Genomic DNA, 26,213 nt, shown 5'->3' on the forward strand with positions numbered 1-26,213 from the left:
GAAATATATTTCAAAATATATTTTTTGAAATACATTTCAAAATATATAAATATATTTTGAAATGTATTTTAGCGCATATATTTTTTGGCCAATTTTTGTATATTTTGAAATATATTTCAAAATATAATTGAAAATTAATTAAAAATCTTTCAAAAATATATTTTACCCTTCATATATAAAATCATAGAGGCAAGTTTTATAAAGTGCTTCAAAATGTTTACATGCAGTAGAAGAAATCACTATATAAGAACCAGGCCACTTACTGTGATCCACAGTAAAATATGAAAAAGGTTTCTTTTTTTTTTTTTAATAAAAAAAAAAAATCTAATTACTTTGGATTTATTTTCCTGGTTTTAATTTCAGATTTTAGGATGTCTTATTTTAATTTCCCATCTTCTTTTTTCATGCAATCATTAAAATCTTTGTTATGAGCACATACATTCAATTGGCTTGTATTTATCTTGTTTGTTTGTTTTTGCAGGCTGAAGGGTTGTCTGAAAAATTTGTGAGATATACAAGAAGTGAGTCAAATGAGACAGAAGAAGTAAAGAGGTGGTACTGGCCACTTGTGAAGTGTGTGACTGTCAAAGTGCCAGACAATGATTTTCTTGATCATGTCACACTCGTGGACCTTCCTGGAAACGGTGACTCTAATAGAAGCAGAGATCAAATGTGGACAGAGGTAATTCACAGAAGTCATGTTATCTTTCTTCAAAGCATTAGTTATTTATAATTTACATGTATTCATTTCCTTTTCAGTTTATTGCCAGTTGTTCTACAGTGTGGATTGTGACTGAAATGACTCGAGCAGCATCAGAAAGAGAAGCCTGGGACATCCTGGAAGGTGCCAGCAGCCTGCTGGGAAATGGTGGCGAGTGTCAGCAAATTCATTTTATCTGCACCAAGTCAGATCATGAAAAACCAGATGATATGTAAGTCAAATATACAAAAAAATCAAATTACAAAGAAAGTTACACAGATAGTTACAGATACACATGGTGACCATATGATTCACTTTTTTGTTGCTTTAAAAGTTTAAAAGACTTTGTTTAAAAGTCATTATTAAAAGTTATACATTTAAAAAAAATCGATGTATATGTGTTTTAATAAGTTTTTAATTAGATAAATACTGTTGTAGAAATTTAATTAACAAAGTCCACAGACACATTCGGCTGTAATGAACATTCGTTATTATCATGCGCATGAGAGAGAGCACACGCAGTCAGGCGCCGTCATGCAGTCTCTGAAACAGAAGTGCAGCTCTCACCTTTATTTATTCCCCAAAAAAGTGAGGAAGTCCGAAAGTGATCATACAGCACATGACGCAGCTCGCTCTGAAACCTAACTGAACAATGCGTATCCTGTTTCGTGCTCTTGCCGTTATCACCACCTGCAAAAGGAGTTATTTTTTCAACTACTGAGGCTGAAATAAGTTCATCTAGTTTTAGACTGCTCAGTGGAAGTTTTCATTACAGTGCCACAACTAAGTATGCACACAAATGCTTGAACCTTAAATAAGAATAATTGAAATTTTCCATTACAATACTAACAATAAATTACTTTTACATCCAATTTTTATTTCCTTTCTAAAAGAAACAAAGTCAAGAAAGCAGTGAAGAATGAATTCAAAAAGCGGGAAACGATTACGGTAAATTTACAATCTGACAGCAAAATCTAAAACAATTATTTTCTTAAACGGTCCAAAAATAAAAACTGACTAACAAAAATGTTCTCAGAATCACTTCAGTGAGGATAGTTTCCAAGTCTTCACAGTGAGCTCCAAAGAGTTCCTCAAAGGGGAGAATGTAAATCCAGATGTCAATGGTAGGTGAAGTCACTACCAGTGATGGTATGTTTTTGTGTAACAGAAAATGTATTGCTCAGATTTATATTTCTTTTTCAATTTATAACAGAAATACTGAAACTCAAGGAAATTTTGAAAAATCTAAATGACGCTTTTTCAGAGACCTCAAACTATGTGTCTGGAGCTCATGGGATTCTGTCTTTGATTCAAGGAGCCAAAAGCAGAGAAGTGGTAAGATCAGGCAATAAAGCCTCATTCATAATCTTCTTAAAGAAAATGCATAAAATAAAAATGTTCATAAAATGTTCACTAAAGTTTACTAACATATATTGTAAGACATGCTGACCTTCACTGAAAATGTGGGATACTGGACATCATAAATCTATATGTGGTAATTTATTATTAGTGATCGAAAGGAGAGAGATTATTTGGAAGAACTGAATATTATTTATTGAGATACAGAATTTGATTAAATAGTTATTTACCAATGAGACTCCAGTGAACCAATGAGAGCACAGAAATGATGGGAGTTAGGACAGGACCCAGAGAGTCTAGATTCTTGGGGTAGTGAAAATAGTAGTTTGGATGGGGCTCTGAGTGACCGCAGGAAGGTTGAGGTGAAGTTGGGGAGGGGGCAAGTTGCATGAATGAGAGTCTGAAAGGCAGAATGACAAAAAATCATATAAAAACACAGAGAACAGAGGATGATTGATTTGCAGAAGGCAAAAAATGATCAGACTAGAGTAATGAGTTCAATAGTGTGGAAAAATGGAAGTGACATAACGAATAGACAGAGGCAGACAAATGATGACAGACCTGTCTGACTGAACTTATGCATGAGATTCCTGTTAAAAGCCTGGGTTTCTCAAGACCGCCTCAAAAATGAGTAAAGAACCATTATGTGATGTTTTACTGCTTTAAATAATGATCTTTCTTTTTTTTCAGGTTGAACAAAAAAACGAGGTGTGTGCAGTCCTTGAGGGGAACTTGAGCATCCAACATAATCGAGTCAAAAAAGCAATTGAAGACATTACAAAAGCTTTTGAACAACACCTACGTGAGGGAGTTGAAAAATCCCAAAATTTATGTGAAAGAAAACTGAGGTCCTTCTTACACCCCAGTGTATGTGTTTTAATTACAGGATCAAAACCTCAGGATACTTTGTGACCATGTGTTTAAAAAAAATTAAATAAAAATTCTGTTTTGTTTCAGAAAACAAGTGGCAGATCTTTTCACAAGACGCTAAAGTCTGCAGTTAGGAATGATGGCATCCAGAAACCAAAAAAAGGGAAGCGAAAAGACCTCAACATGATATTAGCGTCTTATTTGACTGAAAGCATTGATGAAAAATTCAGAAAGACCTTCCCGTGAGAATAATTGAATTCTGAACAGCACCAATATGTACAACAATACATGTATCCAAATCGCACTATATCATAAACTTGCTAATACTGCTATTATAAACCACATCTTTGCCCCATTCAGAAACGACCTAAAATGTGGAAATTTCAATGGGGCCATTGATGCGTTTTCACTCAACACTGATTCACTGATTGAAAAGTACAAAAATGTCGAACTGCAACTGACATTTCTCCAGACAGAGGTAAAAGATCATGCCATTCAAACTTTTTAGCTCATGTTTTCCTCATGTTGTACCCACTAAGAACTTGAAAAATGAGGCCTAGGTGGGTTTCAGTGTGCTTTGCCCAGTTGGGGTCCATTTAGTTCCCAGATTTTACCAATATAACATCGAGATGGGCTTATAAAATGGGGCCATTATGGAACCCGCGGACAATCCCACTTAAAACCCACTTTTTAGCCTATGTAGTGCCCACATGGTACCCACAAAAAACTTGATTTATGGGGCCCGGGTGGGTTTTTGTGTACTTTGCCCAGTTGGGGCCCATTTAGTTCCCAGATTTTCCTAACATAACACCTATATGGGCATTTAATATGGGGCCATCACGGAACCCGCGGACAATCCTATACGGGGCCCATTTTTCAGCCCATTTCAAAACCATATGGGCCCCACATATAAATGTTGGCTGGGGAACTTCCCTATCCATGAACCTGTTAGCTTAGCTATTATTAGAAAGTCATTCAAACACTGAACTTGTAGTTATTTTACCTTAATGTTGTTTTAAATAATGTTAATCCGTATTTCATGTCTCTAAGGAAAAAAAAATGAAGACAAAGCTCAACAAAACCATCCTCACACAAAAGAAATGGATCTACAACAGTCTGACAGAGACAATCAGGAGTAACATGAAAGGATGTGTTAAGAGATTTTCTACATTATACACTATAACCAAATCTCTATAATACAATATAATCAAGTAGGCCTTATATTCTAACCAAGTGTGCCTTATATTTAGTGTGTTCATATATTTTCACATAACCAAGCCTATTGTTGAAGAATCAGCTAACCAAGTTTATTGTTAAAGAGAACATAATGCATTCCTTACTTAAGTGTCTGAAATGTTTGAGATGTTTTGACAGCATGATATAATGATGCATTCTTTCCTATAATGTCTGTGATGTCAGATAAAGCATGATATACTTCTGTATTTTTAATCCCAGTGTGTGAAAGATCAGATAAGTTGATTTAATGCTTAACCTCTCGTCAACATCTGTTAAAAAAGGAAGTACTATGTAACCCATTTTTGCCTTATAAATAAAGCAGCGAGCCTGTGCTCGGGGTGTCTGTCTTCTCAGAGAGACATTCACCCGTGCGCACGTTTTCTAATTACTCTCTGAGTCGGTCTGCAGTTGTCTCATTTCTCTTACTTGTGTTTTAAACAATGTCTACCACTGACATTTAATTGGTCCTTCGTAGCCGGATAACTGACTGTTATTTTTAACGTCTAGTTTTCCACAGACGGTCTCCATCGGGTCCTGACGTCGTGACGCCTGCGCTGGAAGAAATCTGATCAGTAAAACGAAAAACCCGGACACGTGAATTCGATCTCCGGTCAGCATTCGGCCTTCACGGCTCCAGGACCCGATGAGCACCGGATCAAAAAACGCAGCGCCACAGTAAGGTGAATATGAAACACTGCATTCCATCAAGCGTTAAAATACGTTGATATTGAGATTTTCCTTTAAAATAGTGTAAGCCTGGTGAGCGCCGATAGATCTCAGTCCAAGAGAGGGACTTAAGGAGACAACAGGCAAGAGCGATATTCTAGAAATCGCTATTAAAAGTTCCGGTTGCTCTGGGTAGCAGCTGTAACGGAACGAGTTCCGGTCGCTCTGGGAGTGGCTGCAACGGAACAGGTTGAAGGTGTTACATGAAATAGGCCTACGGAAAATCTCAATAAAAATTATAAAAACGCGCTTTGTTTGTGTTGAAATAGAGGAGTGAGTTGTTTTTACGACCCAATAAGCGGTCGAACCACTTCTCAAACTTTTTTCCTGTGTACACTCACGTATTGGTTAAAGTGGAAAAAGGGTTGTGCTTCATCACGTAAAATCAATAACCGCTCTCTCGGATAGCGGGAGAGTAGAAGCCTGTTATTGAAAACCCATTCCCACTTTTTCATGCCAAAGAAGGTGTCACAGTTCTGACGTAATTAGTTCAAAATGGGTAATTCTAAAACTAAAGTAAAATTAACAGCAGATGAAGAAAAGCTTGAAAAAAACTGTCAAAATGCAGGAAGAGTCAGTGCAAATAGGTGGAGAAATCCACATAAAATTTCTTGTCCAGCCTGGCAAGGCAAATGCAACCCAGAGTCAATAAATGCTTTAAAAACCGCTTTGCAAAAAGAGCTATATGAGGAAAAAAGTCAAAAGAAAGTAAAAGGCAGGACAAAGAAGGGACAAAAGAGAGATTAAATGCTGTAATTGTGGAAAAAAACGGGCACTTTGCTCGAGACTGCAGGAGTGTAATTCAGGAACAGGAAAGTGATGAATGACTAGCACGAGAGGAAGGAAGTGAAACAGATGAAGCGGAGGTTTACAATGTAGAACAACTACTGTTAGGTTCAGAAGACAAGCCAACAGTTGTAATATATGTGAAAGGTGTGCCGTTAAAAAATGTTTTGGGACACAGGAGCTTGTAAAACAGTTTTAACTGTAGAAGTCCCAAATGTAACATTTTCAAAAGACACTTTAATTGTGAAATCAGCCTCAGGACATGTGACATTGCAACATCTAACCGATCCCCTTTTATGTCACATAGAGATAGTGGCTGTGGCGGCAAAAATCAGTGCATTTATGACCCATCATGCCCAGATTGTATGAAATAAATAAAAGGAAATCATTCATATGAAGACCTTTTCTATAAAAAAAAAAAAAGAGAGATGCATAAGGTAGATTAAGGAAAGTGTGTGAAAAGATAAATGTTTCCATCCTGGAGGGTGGGTGAGACTGCAGCTCACTCACAGTCCCTGATGGATACAAAATAAAATATAATAATCTGAAGGTTGGATCTGAGATGAGGCAAACAGAAGACCAGTCTAAAACTAGGCACAAACCTGTTCAGAGAAAAAGCAAATTTTGTAGAGATTGGATGAACTATAAATTATCTGTTTGCCGAGTAAGATGATCCTAACTATTAAATTGGCTCAGTAGTAGTATAGTGATATACACTAATAAAATATTGTGATATACTATTGTTATTATATAGGGAGAAAAAGATGATAATAATTAATAAAAAATATAATATTAATATTGACAAGAAGTATCTTAGCCAGTATGATGTGAGATGGACAATTGTTATGAAGTAGTCTGCATCAAGCTTAAAGGTTTGCTCAAACTCAGTATAATGAAATATGAGATGAAGAAAATAAAAGCAATATCTAAACCAATTAGGTGCATAGAGGCACTTAACCTGCTTGAAAACCTGTCATTTATCCTAGATAAATATTACTGAGATACAGAGCACATCTATAATAACAACTAATAAGCCAAACCCTGTAAGATAATAACTAAACCTGCAGGATTATGAAGCTGAATTAAATGTGTGGACACCGCTAAGTTGATAAGCATGTTACACATTTTCTTTTATTTTTTATTTATTGGTTTTTTTTTAGAACAGAGGCTGCATGCTATTAAAAGCGAACACATGCAGCTGTCTGTGAGCTCAGTTTCCCCTCACACTTCTGCTCTGTTTCTGGCAGCATTTTTCTTTGTCTTTTTGTATCCTGACTCATGTATGTTTTTGTTTGTTTTTGTTTTTTGATTATTTTGTTGGTTTGGAAACAAATTTGTGCCAATACTTGTGGATTATGGTGACACATAGTGATTAGGCATATGATTTACAAATGCATATGATTTACAAATGCCCAGTTTTAGAACTGTGAGCTATGAACAATGCAAAGTTTAGGAAAATATATATATATATATATATACACAAAACAAAAAACTTCAAAGTTTGAAATATGTAAGACGTGTGAATTCTTTGAAAAACTAGAAGGTATTTAAAAATCCCTCAAGTGAAAATGAGATTCTCTAATGACACTCTGATAGTTAGGTCAGCATCAGGGCCAGAAGGCCTGTGAAACCAAAATAGCCCAACACTGTATGCAGAAGCTCTAAAGAAAATCAATGTCATCTTGCTCCCTCCCTGCTCCAGGGCAATTCCTGCTGTATGTAGATGATATATTGATTACAGGCCATACACAGGATGAGTGCAAAGCAAACACACTGATAGTTTTGCAACATCTCGCAGAGCAAGGCCATAAAGTATCACAGCATAAATTGCAGTTGTGGAGCCAGGAAGTGACATACCTTGGCCACAAACTGACAGGACAAGGCAGGCAGCTGTTAGACAGCAGAAAAGTAGCTGTACAAAATGCTCCAAAGCCAATTACTAAACAACAAATGATGAGTTATTTAGGTCTGTGCAATTTCTGTAGATGCTGGATTCCAGAGTATGCACTGCTGGCCCAGCCACTACAGAACCTCATTTATGGTAAAGACCTAGCATTAAAAGACAAAATACAATGGACCCCAGAAGCAGAAAACAGCATCACTGAGTGAACAAAAATCTTGGTTGAGAGATGGAGCAGAATTAAAAGACAACCTCATGATGTGTAATGGCAAACCAGTCCTTCCAAAATCTTTGCATAAAACTGCCGAGTGATCTATCTCCAGTCTCTTGCAGGTTGAACCCCGGTGATTGGATTCTGATTAAAGTCCTCCAGCGGAAAAACTGGAGTTCTCCACGGTGGGAGGGTCCCCATCAGGTGCTGCTTACTACACCAACAGCTTGCAAAATCGCTGAAAGACCTTCGTGGATCCATCAAAGTCACGTGAAGAGAGTGTTTGCACCACAATAAGACGCCGGTTCCCCCGACTCTCAAGTGATCCCCTGGTGAAGGAAAGGGCCGAATTGGGTATACCCCGCCCTTTACCTTCTCGCCAGTGGTCTCCTCACTTGGAGCCCGGGTGTGCCTGGTCGCCCTGAAGAACAAACACATAATAAAGAGTGACCCATCCCACCAAAGAGAGGAACCAATGACAACACCGGGGACGCCTGGAATGCAGAGAGCCAGCATGATGAATCTAGGAGAAGAAGAGCCACCAGCCCCAGCCCCAAAGCTGTTGTGCTTAAGTGCTTGTAAGTTACAACTCTGGACCAACGGCCAGAAGGTAATGCACTCTCTGTTTCCCTGGACAGGAGTAGGAAAACACGCACTACGAATAGAGACTTTAGACTATCGCTTTGGACTGTTTTTGAACGCTTCCACCCGCATTGACAAATCACAGAATGAAGAAATTGATGCAATCCGCATCACTGTCATGCAACACCGAGTAGCTTTGGACCTCATTCTTGCAGAGAAAGGAGGTCTCTGCGTACTGTTCAACAAGACATGTTGTACTTACATACCTGACAACATACACTCATTAAACATGACAAATGCTTTGAATGTTCTGAGACAACTAAGAGACGCTCAGCAACAGGACTACGTAACCGATGAGCATGGCTGGTGGGACTGGTTGCTGAGCGGCTCCTGGAAATCTTTGCTGATTAAAGGCCTGTTGGCCCTATGTACTGTGATGTTCCTATTTTGCATTTTTGCTGCTTGTATTATCCCTTGTCTGAGACGCATGGTGATGAGTATGTTTAATCGTACTTTAGGAAATTTTGTTTTGATCCAGAGAGATATGGAGGATCCCTTTCGCCAGTATGATATGCTAACTAGAGAGACCAGAGAAGAGAATGTCTATGATAATCTTAATCTTAACAGAGCTGATGTTTAGATACTTCACTGAATGATATGCAAGTTGAAAATGTGATTTAACAAGTGACTATGCATTGATATTAAACATGTGAAATATATTAACAACAGGAGGGAAATGTTAAGAGATTTTCTACATTATACACTATAACCAAATCTCTATAATACAATATAATCAAGTAGGCCTTATATTCTAACCAAGTGTGCCTTATATTTAGTGTGTTCATATATTTTCACATAACCAAGCCTATTGTTGAAGAATCAGCTAACCAAGTTTATTGTTAAAGAGAACATAATGCATTCCTTACTTAAGTGTCTGAAATGTTTGAGATGTTTTGACAGCATGATATAATGATGCATTCTTTCCTATAATGTCTGTGATGTCAGATAAAGCATGATATACTTCTGTATTTTTAATCCCAGTGTGTGAAAGATCAGATAAGTTGATTTAATGCTTAACCTCTCGTCAACATCTGTTAAAAAAGGAAGTACTATGTAACCCATTTTTGCCTTATAAATAAAGCAGCGAGCCTGTGCTCGGGGTGTCTGTCTTCTCAGAGAGACATTCACCCGTGCGCACGTTTTCTAATTACTCTCTGAGTCGGTCTGCAGTTGTCTCATTTCTCTTACTTGTGTTTTAAACAATGTCTACCACTGACAGGATGCTACAAAGGTAAGAAAGGGGTGAATTACCTTATTTTTCGCACTATAAGGCACACTTAAAATCCTTTAGTTTCTCAAAAATCAACAGTGGGCCTTATAATCCGGTGCGCCCTATGTATGAATTCTGGTTATGCCTACTGACCTCGAATTGATTTTAAGTGGTACACAGCGTTCAAAAATCTGTCAAAAATGTTTTAGTACTACTTTGGTAAGCTACGAAGCCACATCGCTTGATGGATTGTCGGAACATTACGGCTACCATAATCAGCAGCCTCGCGGCATAATCCCAGTCGTAATCCGTTTAACAACCAGACATCCATGAAAACAAAATTTATTAAATTTAGCTGAGTTAGAAGTTAGCAGGAAGTTAGCTCACTAGTTTCCACCTAAATATGATATACCATGTTCTGACTGAGAGATTTTTGAAAAAATCAAAATGTATAGCTCTGCTATCACTTCAGACATAAATGAAGAGAGAAAACTAAACAGCAGTGACTTTTGTAGGGTTACTGAATGTTTAGAAGTGTTAGGTGAGGGCTTGTATAAAAGGCTCTGGGATTTTATGTCTATGTTCTGCAATATTGTGTGGGGTGGAGTCGTAGGAAATGACGTAGGCAGAAGTTGGGGGTATCGCGATGCTACTCGAGAAGGGGAGATTTTTTCAGTGTTAGTTCTGTTACCTCGTAAGCTGTGTTCCTGGTTGCCATCCTTCACGTGATGCTCCGAGTGTTAAGTTCATGACTGGAAGTAAGTTTCCTTAAATATGTTCATTTTCCGATTCTGATGTTGGCCGCGGCTTTAGTTACATTCTACCGCATTGTAGCACCGCATTTTTTCATCTCGTGACTCGAAGCATGTGCCGCCGGCCGCCGCCATTATGTAGTAATTTTATTCGGCCACACGATGGCGCCAAAGACCTTTGTTTACAGTTAGAGTGGATGCTTCGGCTATGTATGACATTCTCACTGTGTTTAATTGTGTCCTTTTCTGTGTTTGGAGCAAGAGATGTAAGATTGGCGTAGTTCAAATTATATATGTCCTGTTATGTGTATATTCAGATGGATGTGTTGGTTTATTTCATTTAATTCTTTATATGTATCTTAGTGAAGCTGTTGCTGTATATATTTATATACTCATGGCAACTTGTTTGTTACTACAGACTGCTGGCAACACTGAGCATCTAGGTGGCAATAAAACAGCTGGCGGTGACAATCCAGCAAAGTGGAAGCCTGTTGTCCTCCTTCCTGTATCCTGACCGATACACCATCTTGTTAGCTGCTGAACCTAAAAGAACTAGCCCTCACCACAAGTACTCCTCAACAGGGCTAGTTCTTTTAGGTTTAGCAGCTAACAAGATGGTGTATCGGTCAGGATACAGGAAGGAGGACAAGACGCTTCCACTTTGCTGGATTGTCACCGCCGGCCGTTTTATTGCCAACTAGATGCTCAGTGTTGCCAGCAGTCTGTAGTAACAAATAAATTGCCATGAGACCGAATATATATATTACTGCAGAAGCTAAACTAATATAAACTCAAAAATATCCAATGAAATAAACCAACACATCCATATAAATATATCCATGACTTAATATATAATAACTCCAATTAAGCACAGTGGTAATGCGATACTATAAGCAGAAACATTCACCCTAACCATTGACAAGGAACTTTGGTGCCGTCGTGTGGCCAAATAAACTACTACATAATGGCAGCAGCCAGTGGCACATGCCAAATAACATATTTAAGGAAATTTACTTCTAGTCATGAACTTAACACTCGGAGCATCACGGTGAAGAATGGCAAACAGGAACACAACTTACACGAGGAGGTAACAGAACTAACTCAGAAATACAATCTTCCCTTCTGGAGCAGCAGTGCAGTACCTCAAACCTCTGCCTATGTCATTTCCCACAACTCCACCCCAAACAATATTGCAGGACATAAAATCTCAGAGCCTTTTATACACTGAAGTTGGACTAGCTGGTATATAATGATGTGCTACATAATCGCTAGGAACATACCTATGTTTGCATAACATAAACACAGTGAAGCTGGAGGATGAATGCTAACTTTTTTCCACTCGATGAAAGTTAATGTGGGGGTTCCCGATGATTAGGGAGAAATGCATTCACATGTCAAGATGCTGTAAACGGACCAAACTTCAGTCAGGAGAACAGCTGAGATAATCCATCCACAATACGAGGTTAGTCATTAATATAGTGCAACAACATGGGAGTAGAGCAGCTGTGAGAGAATTCAACAATAATGAATCAATGTTACGTGTTAAATATCAACACTTCACCGAGTTCTTTCGATTCCTCATAGGCATCTAATGGAAGACAACACACTGCTCACTAGACCATTTTACACTTTTATTACTTCCAGAAGGGAGATGCGTCCTACATGACACTGCAGTGAATCTCCAAATGGCAGTGTGCGCTTAACAGTTTTATTACAAGCTGTCTCACTCTAGTCTAAACCACAGTATTCTAGTACATTTCCACTGAGAGATGATTCCCTGTTATCTACTTCTACAGACAAATGTGGGCGAGAGTCTCCAACATTCTACCACTAAAGGACACGTAGTCTAATGCCTTTATTATCAGGGCCGTGTCCACTTAATACTACACTATACAGTTATATGACATTTTGGTTAATATAAAGCATAGCATTGAGGCGCTTCAGGTAATTTTCATTTTCACATTTCACATACGAAAGTGGAGGAAGCAAGAAGAATGAGTTGAGTAAAATTTGACTTATCTTACTGTTTTGTTTTGCTTAATGCGCCTTATAATCCGATGCGCCTTATGGTTAGAAAAATTCAGTATTTCTATTCAACTGTGCATGAAAATGATTGTCTCCTTGTAGAAGCAGCAGCATTTGAAGGACCAGGCACCCTGAAGAGGATGAGGGACACTATTGAGAGACATGTGGAGTCAAAGAAGTACATGTTTGAAGAGGCAAAAAATGCCATGTTGGAGCAGTTGAACGATTTGAAGGTTTTTTGTTTTTTTTCAAGCAGTCTTGAAACATATCAAACCAATAATTTATCTCTTGTCCAGTTATTCTTGGATTCAATAGTTGCCTATTTAAAAAGTAACAAAGGCTTTGATGATAAATTAGGAAACTGTCCTGAGGACGCTGAAGAAAACCATGGAGGAGTCCATTGAACACTCACTCAAGACTGAGGCCTGCTCACTGCCAGGTAAACAGAATATATAAAGTGTTAGGAATCCTCTCAATACAAACACTAACAATAAATATTTAATAAATACAAATACTTTGTTTTTAGATGTTTTGGAACATCTTGAGATGGTGAAGAAACACTGTGATGAACTTAATGGCGATCAAGATGAAAAAAAGTAACCACACTGGGTAAATCTTAAAATGTCACAAATTGTTTAAAAGGCTGTGATCATGAACTATTTTTCTGATTATTTTGAACAATGTTTTTAGTGCTGTTAGCATTAATCATGTTAATACACGTCATCAAAGTTAACACGATAAACATTTTAATGCACTCAACCCATCTGTAGTGCAGAATAGACAAATTTCGGACAAACTGCCTGAAATGCGTTGACAGAAACATTCAGAGGATTTTGAGTCAGTCTGTTCTCCAGATGAGTTAATTATTAATCGTGTTAGTCGTGATGACGGCGTTAAAGCGTCTGCGTGAACACGCTAATGCCGAGTAACCCCTCACAGGTACTAATCTTCGTTAACTCGTTAACAGGGATTTGCCAGTTTTGACGTGTTAACATGGATCGGTTCACGTTAACGAGATTAACGGTGACAGCACTGGTTTTTATTTAAATTTAACTGATCCATCCAGCACCCATTTTTCATTTGCTCCACAGAAACAGCTGAGGCCTGATAACCCACAGGACATCCCTGAGGAAACACTGATTAGAGACACGAGGTCTTTACATATTATCACAGTAATATTTGTTTTGCTCTCTTTTAATGTTGTGTTTATGTGTACTTTTGACTTTTTAATGAATTTTATACAAAAAGCATCTTGAATATTATAGATATCAATTAAAACTGCTAATATTAAGGTGTTAATCACGAGTGTCTAAATCATGTTTTGATTTCTTTCTTTTTAAAAATTTGTAGTAGTTTTTAATCCCTTATAGCAGAGCGGGAAGACATGTAATGCATTCTCCATTCAAACCTGAGATTTATGATTTTAATTGTAAGAGTCTGAGATTACGGTTTCCAAAAGCATTTTGATTTTGTTGCTTGTTTTAAATATCATAATTTAATGTTTTAAGTTGATGTGTATACTGTTGGTTCATTGGGACGGGAACATTTATTTTAATGTAAGTGCTTATCAGTTAAACATTGAGCCTCATCCAGCACTGAAAAGGTACCAATCTTACATCACAGTTCTAATGACAAATACTTGTTTGTTGCAGTTATACAATATGTGTACATGACAAATAGTGAGAAATGGCTCTAAGTAAAGCTGTAGGAAATCATCAGCTACTTCTGTCATCTCCCTGCCATTTTGCTTTTTCTGGGTTTGGAATTATTGGTGAATATATTACAGTTTGAGTTTAGGTTCAGGTTGTTTCTTTGTTATTTTTTGTTACGTTAAATGTTTAAAATTTTAATTACTTCTGTGCATATTGTTAAATTCCTGTTTTGATTTTTGTCTTCAGTAATTCTCTCGTGTTTCTTCCACCCACCATACTTTATTTCTTCCTGTAACAGTTCATTCACGTTTAGCATTTACTGTCATGTTTCCTGTAACCTTAGTGATGTCATTACAAAAAGGTACTAAGGTGCTTCCTTTATTACACTGGTGATACAAAGATATTTACATCTCATAATTTTAAGTGACCATGCAGTTGTTAAAGAAAAAGATTAACAAAACTGAGATTGTTGCATAGAGCATTTAAATGTTAATTAATGCAGCACACTGTGATGCAGCTAGTATATCATTTAGCTTTCTTGCTTCATCTGTACTGATTCTAAAAGAATGCATGCATTTGATATTGTATACTGTTCAATAAATCTTACGTGCAAGCAAATATTTATTGTAATCATTAGATAGAAACAGTTTTGTTTTGTTTTTTTTAACCCAGATCTTTTTACCCTAAAATCACCAAAAAATTGATTGCATTGCGTGACAAACATACAGTGGTGTGAAAAAGTGTTTACTCCTTTCCTGATTTCCTATTTTCTTGTTTGTCATACTTCAGTGTTTCAGAACAGCAAACAAATTTAAAAATCAAACAAAAATAATACTAGTAAAGACAAAATGGAGTTTCTAAATGAAGGTCCCAAAAGGTTGATTCTGTTCATCTGGACGTAGCGTGAGAGGGAGAAACATCCTTATCCAAGTGACTTCTTCAGTCTCAGCTGACTGCAGGTTTCTCCAACCTTATAAACAGCACATTGCACAAGGACTGAAACTAGCCCACTGAATAAACAATGGACTGCGAGGTCAGTTTCTTGATCATTAATATGCAAATTGTCATGACCATTGATTATTTGCCTTGAGTACCAATCACAGACTTTGGGAATGTCTACAATCACAGCATTGTAAGATGGCGAAAGATGTACCCTTATTCCCCCTCCTCGATTCAGAGATGATCTTTGCCTTTTCACGTAAATGCCCTCCTCGACTCCCCATTCAAACCAGCGTTCCTTCCTAAATGCCCTGTTTGAGGATTTGAAACATTAAAATGTGACAAACATACAAGAAAAAAAAAAAGAAAATCAGGTAGGTGACAAATACATTTTCACACTACTGTAGTTTTAAACACTACACAAAAATTATTCTACAATCTAAAACTAAGGACCTTTTCTGTATATTAGTATTTTATTTTTGTCCTTATTATATTTTATTTATGATGTTTTACATAGTTTGTGTAAATACAGTAAATTATTTTTAGAGATTTTTGAAAAATAAACATAACCGCTGTTCATATGTGGCTTTATTACCTTATCATAGGCGAGAATTTAATATCTAAGTAGGATCCTTGTTTGAAACCATGCTGAACGTATTTACTGGGTCATGAAACATCGGTAAAGCAAACAACAGAAAAGAAGCTCATGTCAAAAACTTATGGCTAAGTTATAGTTAGGTTAGTTTAGCTAGGTTATAATTTAACTGTATTGTGAATTAAATTCAATGAAAATTTAAATAATTTCAGATTTTATTCTGGACATTGAAGAAAAAAGACAATCTGACATTTTAAATGAAATAAATCATCCTTTAAAAGACACACACAGCAATGTGGGAGAAAAACATCAATGCTGAATGCTACAAGTGCACAAATATGAAGTCAGCGTGGTGCTGCAGTGAACGCATCAGTTCACACAATATTTCAGAAATACTATTTCATTAAAATGTCTTATATTGTTTCTTGGTCTTGTAAATTTATTTTTCTTCAGTCATTTCTGAAACAAAGTCCACACTGAATGCCGGCTGTGCATCTGTGGTCGTGTGAAGCTACATTAATGTAACAGCATGCCAGAGTGTAAACACAGATATTTATCCTTTTTCCGTTTCATTAGGCATTTAAACCAAATACTAAAACACCCTGATACGACTCAGAGTCAGACTCAGAGTACTATACATTTTATAGTACACTTAGCATAAAGAACAAAACAATGCACGAACTGGTAATTAAAGCCCTTGAAGTAATAAATCATATACATTAAAATATTGTATTTTCAGAACAACTACATTATGTGACTGTCTGTGTGCAACTTACAGCTATAAGCACTTGATATTAAATATATGCATGCTAAAACATGACAGACAACAAAGGCAGAGTACTCAGGCACAGAAATGTTTTTACGTGTTTTCAATTGAGCTTCTTGTGGCTTACATTTAACTACAGCTACTTATTCTTTTCTTCATCATAACAATCAGCTGTTGAAACTAATAATTTCAGTGAGTAGCAACAGTGACCAACAGAAACCAACAGCGCTGTGATCGTGTTTTTGTGTGTGAATACATTCGTGTGAATTTCCAAAGCTAACTGAAGGACAATCATGTGGTTAGCAGGTCACAGGTCGGGGCATGTTTTGTCATGAATTAGCCCAGCGAGTGTTGCTTCTTCGGGTTCTCTGTGCGCTTCACCCTCTCCTCTGGGGTCTTTCTGTACCAGCTCCTAAGAGAAAAAAGTCACACTGTGGTGACTTTAAATACGTCAAAAGCAGGGTGTGTCTGAAGACTGCTACTTTTATTAATATGTGACAAATGATTTTACAATTCTAATTAATTAATAGAAAAAAACGTTTAAATCTTGGTGTCCAATGCACTGAGAAAGAATGATTATCTAGAAAATGACTTCAGGAAATGGTTGTGTTATAAAGTTGTTTTACAATCTGGACCAGTACAGACTTGCCCCTGACGGTTAAGTTGTCCTGGGGGCACAAACTGTTTGTCCTTGGCTTGGCTTCAAGATTCCAGGAAAGGGATACTAAATGTATGTAAATAACTTCTGGGGAATATAATCCAGAAATTACATAGAGGGAAACACAAAATGAATTAAAAAGTAATAAAATCCCACAGCCGTGTCCCACACCTGTTGGTAGCGGGGCATCTGGCTTCTGCTGCATCTTTCTAGTCTGTGCTGGAGATTCACCAACCCTAAAGAAGTACCACATACACCACTGATCACTGGATCTCAGCAGCATTAATGTAAAACATGTGTTTCTATTTCTATGTCTTACTACTTTTTCCTGTCTAGAGACATCTGTGTGGTAGCAGAAAGAGCCACTCTCTCTTTGGTGCACTTGGCTTTCTCCTGTAGGAGTGAATGTAGTTTATAGTTCATGAAAAAATATTCAGAATACTGAAGATGTCAGTGATCTTATCTTTTTTCCTTTTCATAAGGCATTTTAACCAAATACTAAAACACTTTGATATGACTCAAAGAACTGAAAACCAGTGTTGGGTAAGTTATTTTAAATTAATAACTTAGTTACATTACTAGTTACTTCTATCAAAAGTAACTCAGTTACTTCAAGTTACTCGATACTTTCAAAGTAACTAGTTACTAGGGAAAGTAACTTTGGTTTTACTCAGAATTCTTGTATTGATGTGTTGCTTCCCTAACTGGATACCCAGCAAGGATGCCAGTCTTCTAGCTTGCTTACATGTTAGCACTGTCTAGCCACAATTGCACTGTGCCACCTACCAACAGAAAGGAAAAAATAATGTGCATATTACCACGAGAGAAATCCCAGGCCTGGACCGTCGTCGACTTCTGCCATGATTCTAGCCTACGTCACAGCATCACGTGTGCTTTTTACGTCCAACACGGAAACTGCAGTCGTGGTACTTTTGATTGTACTCGGTACTCGGAAATTCTGCCTTCCGAGTAGGAAGATGTAGGTAACTCCAGACTGCAGATGAGCTGCATACAGGGCTGGACTGGGACAAAAAATCAGCCTGGGCATTTTGATTAGAGACCAGCCCACCACTATAATAAAAACCTTTGAATGAAAACAAACACCGTTGTCACAGTGATGTACACTGTCTTGTTGGTATATATGTATCAGTCTAATAAACTTAAACCTACACCATCCTCCCTATTCTGGTATTCTAAACAGTACTTAGCTGAAACCCGAAGCCTGCTTGGTCGCGTTAACCTCTTGAACTATCTACAACACATGGTGGAAACCTGAAATTAAGACAGAGGAGACTAAGAGGTGAGACATGATCATTACTGAATATTAAAAATAATAACTGACAGATTTAGTGATATTTTCATAAACTATTTATTTACCACATCAATTAACAGCATGGCAGGGCAAAATGTTTTTTCTAACATGGCAACCTTTAAAAAGTGAAAGGAGACAGAAGGTGAGGAAGAATAACACTTCATTGACTTTTTGATGGCATTTTACACACAGTACTGGTACAGAATCTAGAAAATGTGGGACATATACAACATATACAGTACTTACTTCTGAAGAAATTATGATGGGACCCTGAAAAAAATGACTATGTACAATAATGGATATCTATACATTTTACAACTGATGAAAACATTGGTTGTAAGGTTCAGGTAATTATTTATTAAAAGCTTGACATTTTAAATGAGAATAAGAAAGAAAAGTATTTCTTTTTGCTCCCTTTTCCCTGTTAATGCATTACCTGTCCCCAATGGCAAAACTTTGGTAGAGCTGCCTCTGCACAGTTACCAGTTGTCAGCTACAGAGGATCCTGGTGTTATTTGTCTCTCAGAAACAGTTCATAACTTCCCTTCAACTCATTCATGTCACCTAAAAGGTAAACTTGTTTCTCCATCACCTGTTCAGCTCTGATGATTCAGTAGGGACATCTCCTGGTTTCATCTTCATGTTTCCCTCTCACCACATATCCAAACCGATATCATGACCATTTCTGAAACAAAGTCCACACTGAAGGCCTGCTGTACATCTGTGTTTGTGTGAAGCTACATTAATGTAACAGGATGCCAGTGTGTAAACAAATATCTTTATTTATATGTCGAAAACAGGTTTGTCTAAAGACTGCTACTTTTATTAATATGTGATTAAGATGTTGTTAGATTTGTAATTAATTATCAAACAGCAACAAAAAAGAAACATTTAAAGCTTTGTGGAAACTGAGCTGGGAAAGAATGGTTATCCAGAAAATTACATCAAGCAATGGGGAGGGATGCAGCAGATTTTGTGGATGCAGCTGATGGCAACATCAATGAACTCACAGACTCTGTCATTGGATATATTGGAAAGTGCATGGATCATACCATCACAAAAACCACTGTCTGCATATATCCAAATCAGAAACCCTGGGTAAATAAAGATGTTCGCGCCAAGCTAAAAGTGCAGACCTCTGCCTTTAACTCCGGGGATGCTGATGCATATAAAGCAGCCAGGTATGACCCCCGAAAGTTCATAAAAAAGGCCAGAAAGGACTGCAGGGACAAAATGGAGTCCAGCTACCACAGCTTTGACACCAGGCGACTGTGGAATGGACTGCGCTGCATCACTGACTAAAAGAAGGACAACACAGGCAGTGTTCAGCCCATTGCACCTCTCGCAGATGAGCTCAATAACTTCTATGCTCGTTTTGACGCAGACAACAGAGAGCAGATCCTCTACCCTCAGGAGGACAGTGAGGCTGTAACTTTAACTTGAAAACAGAAGCTGTGAGATGGACTTTTAAAAAGGTCAATCCTCACAAAGCTCCAGGACTGGACGGCATCCCAGGGCGGCTTCTCAGAGTGTGTGCCGACCAGCTGGCAGAGGTGTTCACCAACATCTTCAACCTCTCCCTGAGGCAGTCAGTGGTCCCCACATCCCTCCAAGCATCCACCATCATTCCTGTTCCCAAAAAATCAGTGGTCTCCTGTCCGAATGACTACCGTCCTGTTGCACTGACATCCGTCATCATGAAGTGCCTCAAGCAGCTGGTCAAAGGTCACATCTGCTCCTCCCTCCCTGACACACTGGACCCTCTTCAGTTTGCCTATCGGACAAACAGAGCCACAGAGGATGCCATCGCCCTGGCAACGCACACCACCTTCACTCACCTGCAAAAAGTGAATACATATGCAAGGATGCTCTTCATCGACTACAGCTCGGCATTTAACACCATCATCCCCTCAAAACTTGCCACAAAGCTCGTCGACCTTGGGCTGGGAACACCGATCTGCAGATGGATTCTAAACTTCCTCACAAACAGGCCCCAGGTGGTGAGAGTTGGTAAGCATACCTCCTCACCACTCATCCTAAACACAGGTACGCCACAGGGTTGTGTGCTTAGCCCCCTCCTATATTCCCTGTTCACACACGACTGTGTTTCTAAACACGTGTCCAACATCATCATCAAGTTTGCGGATGACACAACCATCATAGGCCTCATCACAGACAATGATGAGACGGCCTATAGAGAGGAGGTGATGGCACTGTACGAGTGGTGTCTGGAAAATAACCTGACTCTCAACATCAGCAAAACTAGAGAAATGATAGTGGACTACCGGAAACGACCAGTCAGGGAACACCAGCCCATCCACATCAACAGTGTCAAGGTCAAAAGGGTCAGCAGCCTCAAATTCCTTGGAGTCAACATCACCGAGGACTTCTCCTGGACCCTTCACACAGACGCTGCTATCAGGAAGGCTCGCCAGCGGCTTTACTTCCTGTGGAGGCTGAGGAAGTTTGGCATGAACGCCAACATCACCTCAAATTTCTACAGGTGTGCAATCGAGAGCTTGCTGACGAGCTGCATTACAGTTTGGTACAGAAGCTGCTCTGCCAGCAGCCGTAAATCACTACAGAGAGTGGTGAAGGCAGCAGAGCACATCACTGGTATGAGGCTTCCTGCCACTCAGGACATTTATCTTCAGCGATGCCTCCGTAAAGCACACAACATCATCAAGGACCACAGCCACCCAGCACATCAGCTGTTCTCCTTTTTACCATCTGGCAGACATTACAGGAGTCTGTCTGCTCGGACTACAAGACTTAAAAACAGTTTCTACCATCAAGCCATACGACACCTCAACCACAACACTTAAACACACACAGCACACTACACAGGACGCACTCAGAAGCTACCCTGCAGCTTCACAAGTACTCTGTACAATCTGCACTGGTCACTCCACTTTATTGATATTTATATTTTAAAAAGTGCAATACTGTAACAACTGCCACAAAAAAAACTTTTGTACTGTTTAGTTTGTATTGCTGCTAATTCCTGTGCAATATCCCATCTGCCCCCCGTCCCCCTCACATTCCTATTTAAGATTTTCTTTATTTAATCACTAGTGTGTACATATATTTATATATACATATATATATATTTAGTCAGTTAACTGAAAATCTCTTTTCTTTTACTACATCTTATTAATATTTTGCTCTTTAGTATTTTTCTATTTATTTTTTATTATTTTATTTTATTAATTTTTTTCTACTGTACCATTCTGCTGAGTGACATTGCAATGTTTACCCTGTGCTAACTTACATAATGATAAATAAAACTGAAACTGAACTGAAACAGATGGGTATTGATAAGATTTTCACGATTCAGATTCCATTTTTGATTCTGTTTAACCATTCGATTCTTTATCGATTCTTTATCGATTCTTTTTAAAAAAGGAGAACACCAAGGTCGATTAGCTTAAAACTTTGTTTTATATCTTCTCTTTGAACAAGATAGAAATTTAGGAGTAACATGGCCTTACAAACCCAACAGTGAGACCTTAAGACATCCACAGCCTATGGCTCTTCAATGGGGTTTCACAGGGTCCCCAGGAAAAAAAATTGTAAATGTAAAATAATAAAATAAATATTCTACTGTAGCAATTACACAAGAATATCCAGTAATGTCCCTGTCTACAATTAAACACATTCACTTACCGAAAATCGGGGGCATCTGCTGTGGCAAATGGGTGCAAGCCTTTTACCACAAACTTAGTCACTGTTCGGTGACATTCGTCTATCCTGGCCTGAAAGGAGACGCTAACAGTAGACTGCAGCGAGAACTACCAGCATCTGAGCCAGCCAGACTCTGTCTGTCTCTCTCATCATGGTCACCTAAATGCAGCGCACAGTAATGGCAGGTTTTGTAATAAGGCAGATCGCGCTATTTATCTGCCGCATTACCGGGAGAGGATGTGCAAACGTTACCGCTGCTGCTTGGTTGAGATTCACGAGTCAGGAGTGGAATAAAAAACACAACATTCATTTAAGGTCATCGCGTGTTTTGTGAGCAAATGCTTTTGCATATTCGTAGTGTTTCCTCCCTTAAATGAAATATCTACTTTGCAAGTATTGCAAGTTGCCCTGTTGTCATCCGTTCTCGTAAAGTATAACCAAACTTTTTAGCGTTTGAGCCGCTTAGGCGCCCTGCTAGGTAAATGACGCTCCGCAACGTGGTGACGTCATTCGGGGCGACTGGAATTGATAAGGGAATCGTTTGCAAAAATGGCAAACAATTCCAAGGAATTGAAACAGTGGGAACCGGTTCTCAACAAGAACCGGGTTTCGATACCCATCCCTAGCAATGGGTGTGCCCTATAAGGTGTTTTACAGTATGTACCAGTACAGACTTGCCCCTGATGGTTAAACTGTCCTGGGGGAGAAACCTTTTTTCTTTGGCTTTGCTTCAACACTCTAGGAAAGAAATATTGAATGTATGTAAATAGCCATGGGAACAATCATCATCTGGAAGCTACATTGAGTGAAAAAACACACAAAACACAAAATCTGTTAAAAAATAATGAAATACAAGTACAGGACCCACTCTTGGCCCTCCTCACATACCAAGAATCTAAACACCTCCTTATCCATCAAACAATCTACTACTGCACTACCCCATCCTACAGTCTCTCTTCAACCTGATATCAGGGGGCTGGGTCTGTGACCCAGCATTTTGAGTTTATTTTGTATTTATGTTAAGTTATTGTGTTAATATTAGTTGGGGTTTAGTCAAGTCAATGTCATCGTCCATGTCTGCTTGTTTATGAGTCTTTTCCTGTTTTCTGTGTAAGTTTGTTTTGTCCTCTACGTATAACTTTTAGTTGTGCTCGTGCCTCTCCCTTACCCATTCTCATGCTCCTTTCCTTGTTTTAATTTGAAAGTCTTGTGTTTCGAAGTGTTTAGTTTTGCACCCCCTGTGGCGTCAGGTTCATTTGTGTCAGCTCTGTTTCCCCAGGTGTTTTCACTTTCCTCATTACCCTTTTGTGCATTTAAGTCCTCTCTCCCCCTGCTCAGTGTTGGTTTATCTGTTTGTCTTGATTCATGTCATTTCAGGTCTCAGGGTTTTTCATGTTTCTGTTCAGGTTCATGTTTTGACTGCCTCAAGTCTTGGTTTTGCATGCTCCAGTTGAGATTCATGATCATTTTTTATGTCACAGTCTTCGTAGGTAATCTTACCTCTTCCCAGTTTAGATTTTGGTTTAGTTTTCCCTCAGTTCGCCACGCCCTGTTTTGTTTTGCTATCAGCTGTATAGGAATTTCTTTTACTTATGTATTAATCACATTATTTTATTGTATAATGCCTTGGTGCCACTGGATTTTAACATGTCTCACACTCATACAGTAAGACAAATGGTGGGGGTAAGGAAGTTGGGGAAAGCAGACAACTCCACAGGAAGAGTCTTTTGTCTCTTTGAGGCAGCAAGGGAGTGTGAACCTTAAGGTGTGAAACAGCTGTGTACTGCCTTTTGTTCCTGTGGAAGGTATTTAACTGAGAGCCATGCTAAGCTCAGAGAGACTATGCTGACCGTCTGCCCCGCGGTCATGCAGGCTCTCCACCAACTTGGTTGTCTGTTCTTTGTGTTTTGATTAAAGAATGTTAGCTACCACTCACCGCTCGTCTGCAGGCTTTATTTAATGGAAAACTTCCACAACACAGCCTAAATAAATGGCACTTTAAACACACTCCACTTTAAACACACTGGCCTGCCTGGCCGTAGCACCAGAGTCTGCCTACTTCAAACCTGTTGACTGATGTCACATGTCATGAAGGTGCCCGAGGTGGTTCTTGCTCGGTTTAGTTTGTAGGTGAAGCATGGCTTTGACACTCTTCATGTTTGTTTACCAGCCTCATGTAGGGGTAGATGATGCTGGTTTCACTGTTGCAGTGTGTTCACTCTCACCTGGATGACACTGCTAGCTTTGTCAGAATCATGTTTTTTAATTCTTCCAATGCCTTTTATACCATCCAACCACTTGTGCTGAGTGAGAAGCTGCTCAGGATAGGCGTCACCACGTCTACTGTCTCCTGGATTGCTGACTCTCTCTCAGAGAGGCCTCAGTTTGCATGACTGGGGAACACCTTCTCTCATGTGGTGCTTAGTAGTACTGGGCACCACTAAGGATTGTCCTATTTCTAGTCCTGTTTACCTCGTACAGCTCAGATTTCCAGTACAACAGTGAAACATGCCAGCTGAAGGAGTTCTCTAATGACACTGCAGTTGTTGGGTGTATTATGAGGTGCAGAAGTCAGAGTTCAGGCAGCTGGTAAGGAACTTTGTTGAATAGTCTGGAAGAAATCTCCTCTTTCTAAATATAAGTCAAAACAGATGGTGGCTGACATCCGTAGAAAAATAAACTGCAATTAGGCCCATCAGCATCAGGGGTAAATTTCTGGAAACGGTGGACAACAACAGATACTTGGGTGTTCACCTGAATGACAGACTGGACTGGAGGACCAACAGTGATGCTGTGTACAAGAAGGGTGTTAAAGTTGCTGACCTCTAGGTAGAGCTGGGCGATAGAACGATAACGATATGTATCGCGATATAACTTTTACTCGATAGAGAAATTAAGCTATCGCGATAGACCTCGCCGCTCTTGTCCTCTTAAAAAAAAGGTCAGCCGATCCAAATTAAGTAGCGCAGAGCCGAACCATCAGCGTCACGTCGCGTGACTTGTTACGTACAGCACAAGTGCCAAGCCGCACGTGTGTTTGTTTGGGAAGCAGCCAGCGGGTAATGGAGCCAGCGCGTAATGGAGGAAATGAGTGTGCCGACTAGAAAAATCAACCGAGCGTGACCGAAGAGAAAACAGATGATGGTTCCAATGCCGGAGAGATTGTCGAACGGAAGAGCCAAAGAAGTTCCGTAGTGTGAAGGTATTTCGGCTATTTCATGTCTGACAAAAAACAGAGTAGCGTGCACTGTAAATTGTGCCGAAAGCAAGTCTGGAAATACAATAAACTGGTGCATGCGTCACACTGTGCGCCACGTTATTGTTTCGGTGAAATGAATTTCTACAATACTGTTACTGTTAATTCTACTCTCTGCAGTGTTTAAATGCTTACATATACACACAGTTACTGTCCGTCCACACATACGACTCTGTTCTGCTTCTATGCCCCAGCTTTGTTTACTTTTTCCCACCGAGGCTTCTAGACTTCTGATTGGCCAACATTTCTGCACGGTTAGGAATCTAGCGCCACCTGCTGCTTTGGCATGTTCATAGCAGCGTTTTCCTTCATTTCTGCCTTTATGTGTGGACGGGATTATTTTTTAAAACAAAAACGGAAAATCTCCGTTTTCAAAAATACCCGTGTACGTGTGGACGTAGCCTCAGTCTCTGACTGGAAGCGCTAATTCGTCATTCGGCTTTTGTCAGACTAAAGTAACTGTTAAAACTGTTTGAAAAGCTAAGCTATACAACAAGGAGAGATTGAGAATTTCCTTTTAGTTCTCAGTTTATTTGATATTGACAAAAGTTAGTCAGTTTTGTCTGTTCTTCTGCAAAACAAACTAAGATTTATTTTTAGAATTAATACTTTGTTTCTAAGTGGAATTGACAATTTAGTAGTCTGTTTCATTTGTTCTATTTTGAAACTTAAACGCTTTAGCGGCTGCCTTTTGTGTAGTTTGCAATATTTGCCTTTATTTATCTGAAAAAGTCTCATGTTCCTTAAGTACATCTACCCTGTTGAACTTATTATGGGAAATAAATATTTAAATAAAAACAAGCTGCTGATTATTTCACATTTTACTTGTGAGCAACGGCACATTTAAATCTTACAAATATAGTTATTTGGCTTATATCGTGATAGATATCGTTATCGCCTGAAATGAAAAAAACATATCGTGATATGAAAAAAT

General features: G+C 38.7%; 2 protein-coding genes and 1 long non-coding RNA gene across 3 annotated transcripts in view; 2 read left to right on the forward strand and 1 right to left on the reverse strand.

Annotated features, from left to right (window-relative positions):
- Positions 1-4,126, forward strand: part of LOC145428456 (nuclear GTPase SLIP-GC-like) — a 58,187-nt gene extending 54,061 nt beyond the window's left edge. The window contains exons 5-13 of the mRNA XM_080300672.1: positions 482-682; positions 760-932; positions 1,594-1,648; positions 1,737-1,824; positions 1,914-2,035; positions 2,750-2,926; positions 3,017-3,171; positions 3,290-3,407; positions 3,980-4,126. Coding sequence (XP_080156798.1) covers positions 482-682; positions 760-932; positions 1,594-1,648; positions 1,737-1,824; positions 1,914-2,035; positions 2,750-2,926; positions 3,017-3,171; positions 3,290-3,407; positions 3,980-4,126 — 1,236 coding nt within the window. The remainder of the gene's footprint in view (positions 1-481; positions 683-759; positions 933-1,593; positions 1,649-1,736; positions 1,825-1,913; positions 2,036-2,749; positions 2,927-3,016; positions 3,172-3,289; positions 3,408-3,979) is intronic.
- Positions 4,127-9,653: 5,527 nt separating this feature from the next.
- LOC145428267 (uncharacterized) lies at positions 9,654-14,687 on the forward strand. Its single transcript, XR_013908515.1, has 5 exons — positions 9,654-9,661; positions 12,520-12,650; positions 12,775-12,856; positions 12,944-13,013; positions 13,509-14,687. It is a non-coding gene; the product is annotated as an uncharacterized LOC145428267 (long non-coding RNA).
- Positions 14,688-16,673: 1,986 nt separating this feature from the next.
- The window catches only part of ccp110 (centriolar coiled-coil protein 110), a 664,638-nt gene continuing 655,098 nt past the window's right edge, over positions 16,674-26,213 (reverse strand). The window contains exon 14 of the mRNA XM_080300275.1: positions 16,674-16,781. Within this exon, the coding sequence (XP_080156401.1) occupies positions 16,706-16,781 (76 nt within the window). The 3' untranslated portion in view covers positions 16,674-16,705. The remainder of the gene's footprint in view (positions 16,782-26,213) is intronic.

This window comes from Astatotilapia calliptera, chromosome 4, assembly GCF_964374335.1.
Source record: "Astatotilapia calliptera chromosome 4, fAstCal68.1, whole genome shotgun sequence".
Classification (NCBI taxonomy): Eukaryota; Metazoa; Chordata; class Actinopteri; order Cichliformes; family Cichlidae; genus Astatotilapia; species Astatotilapia calliptera.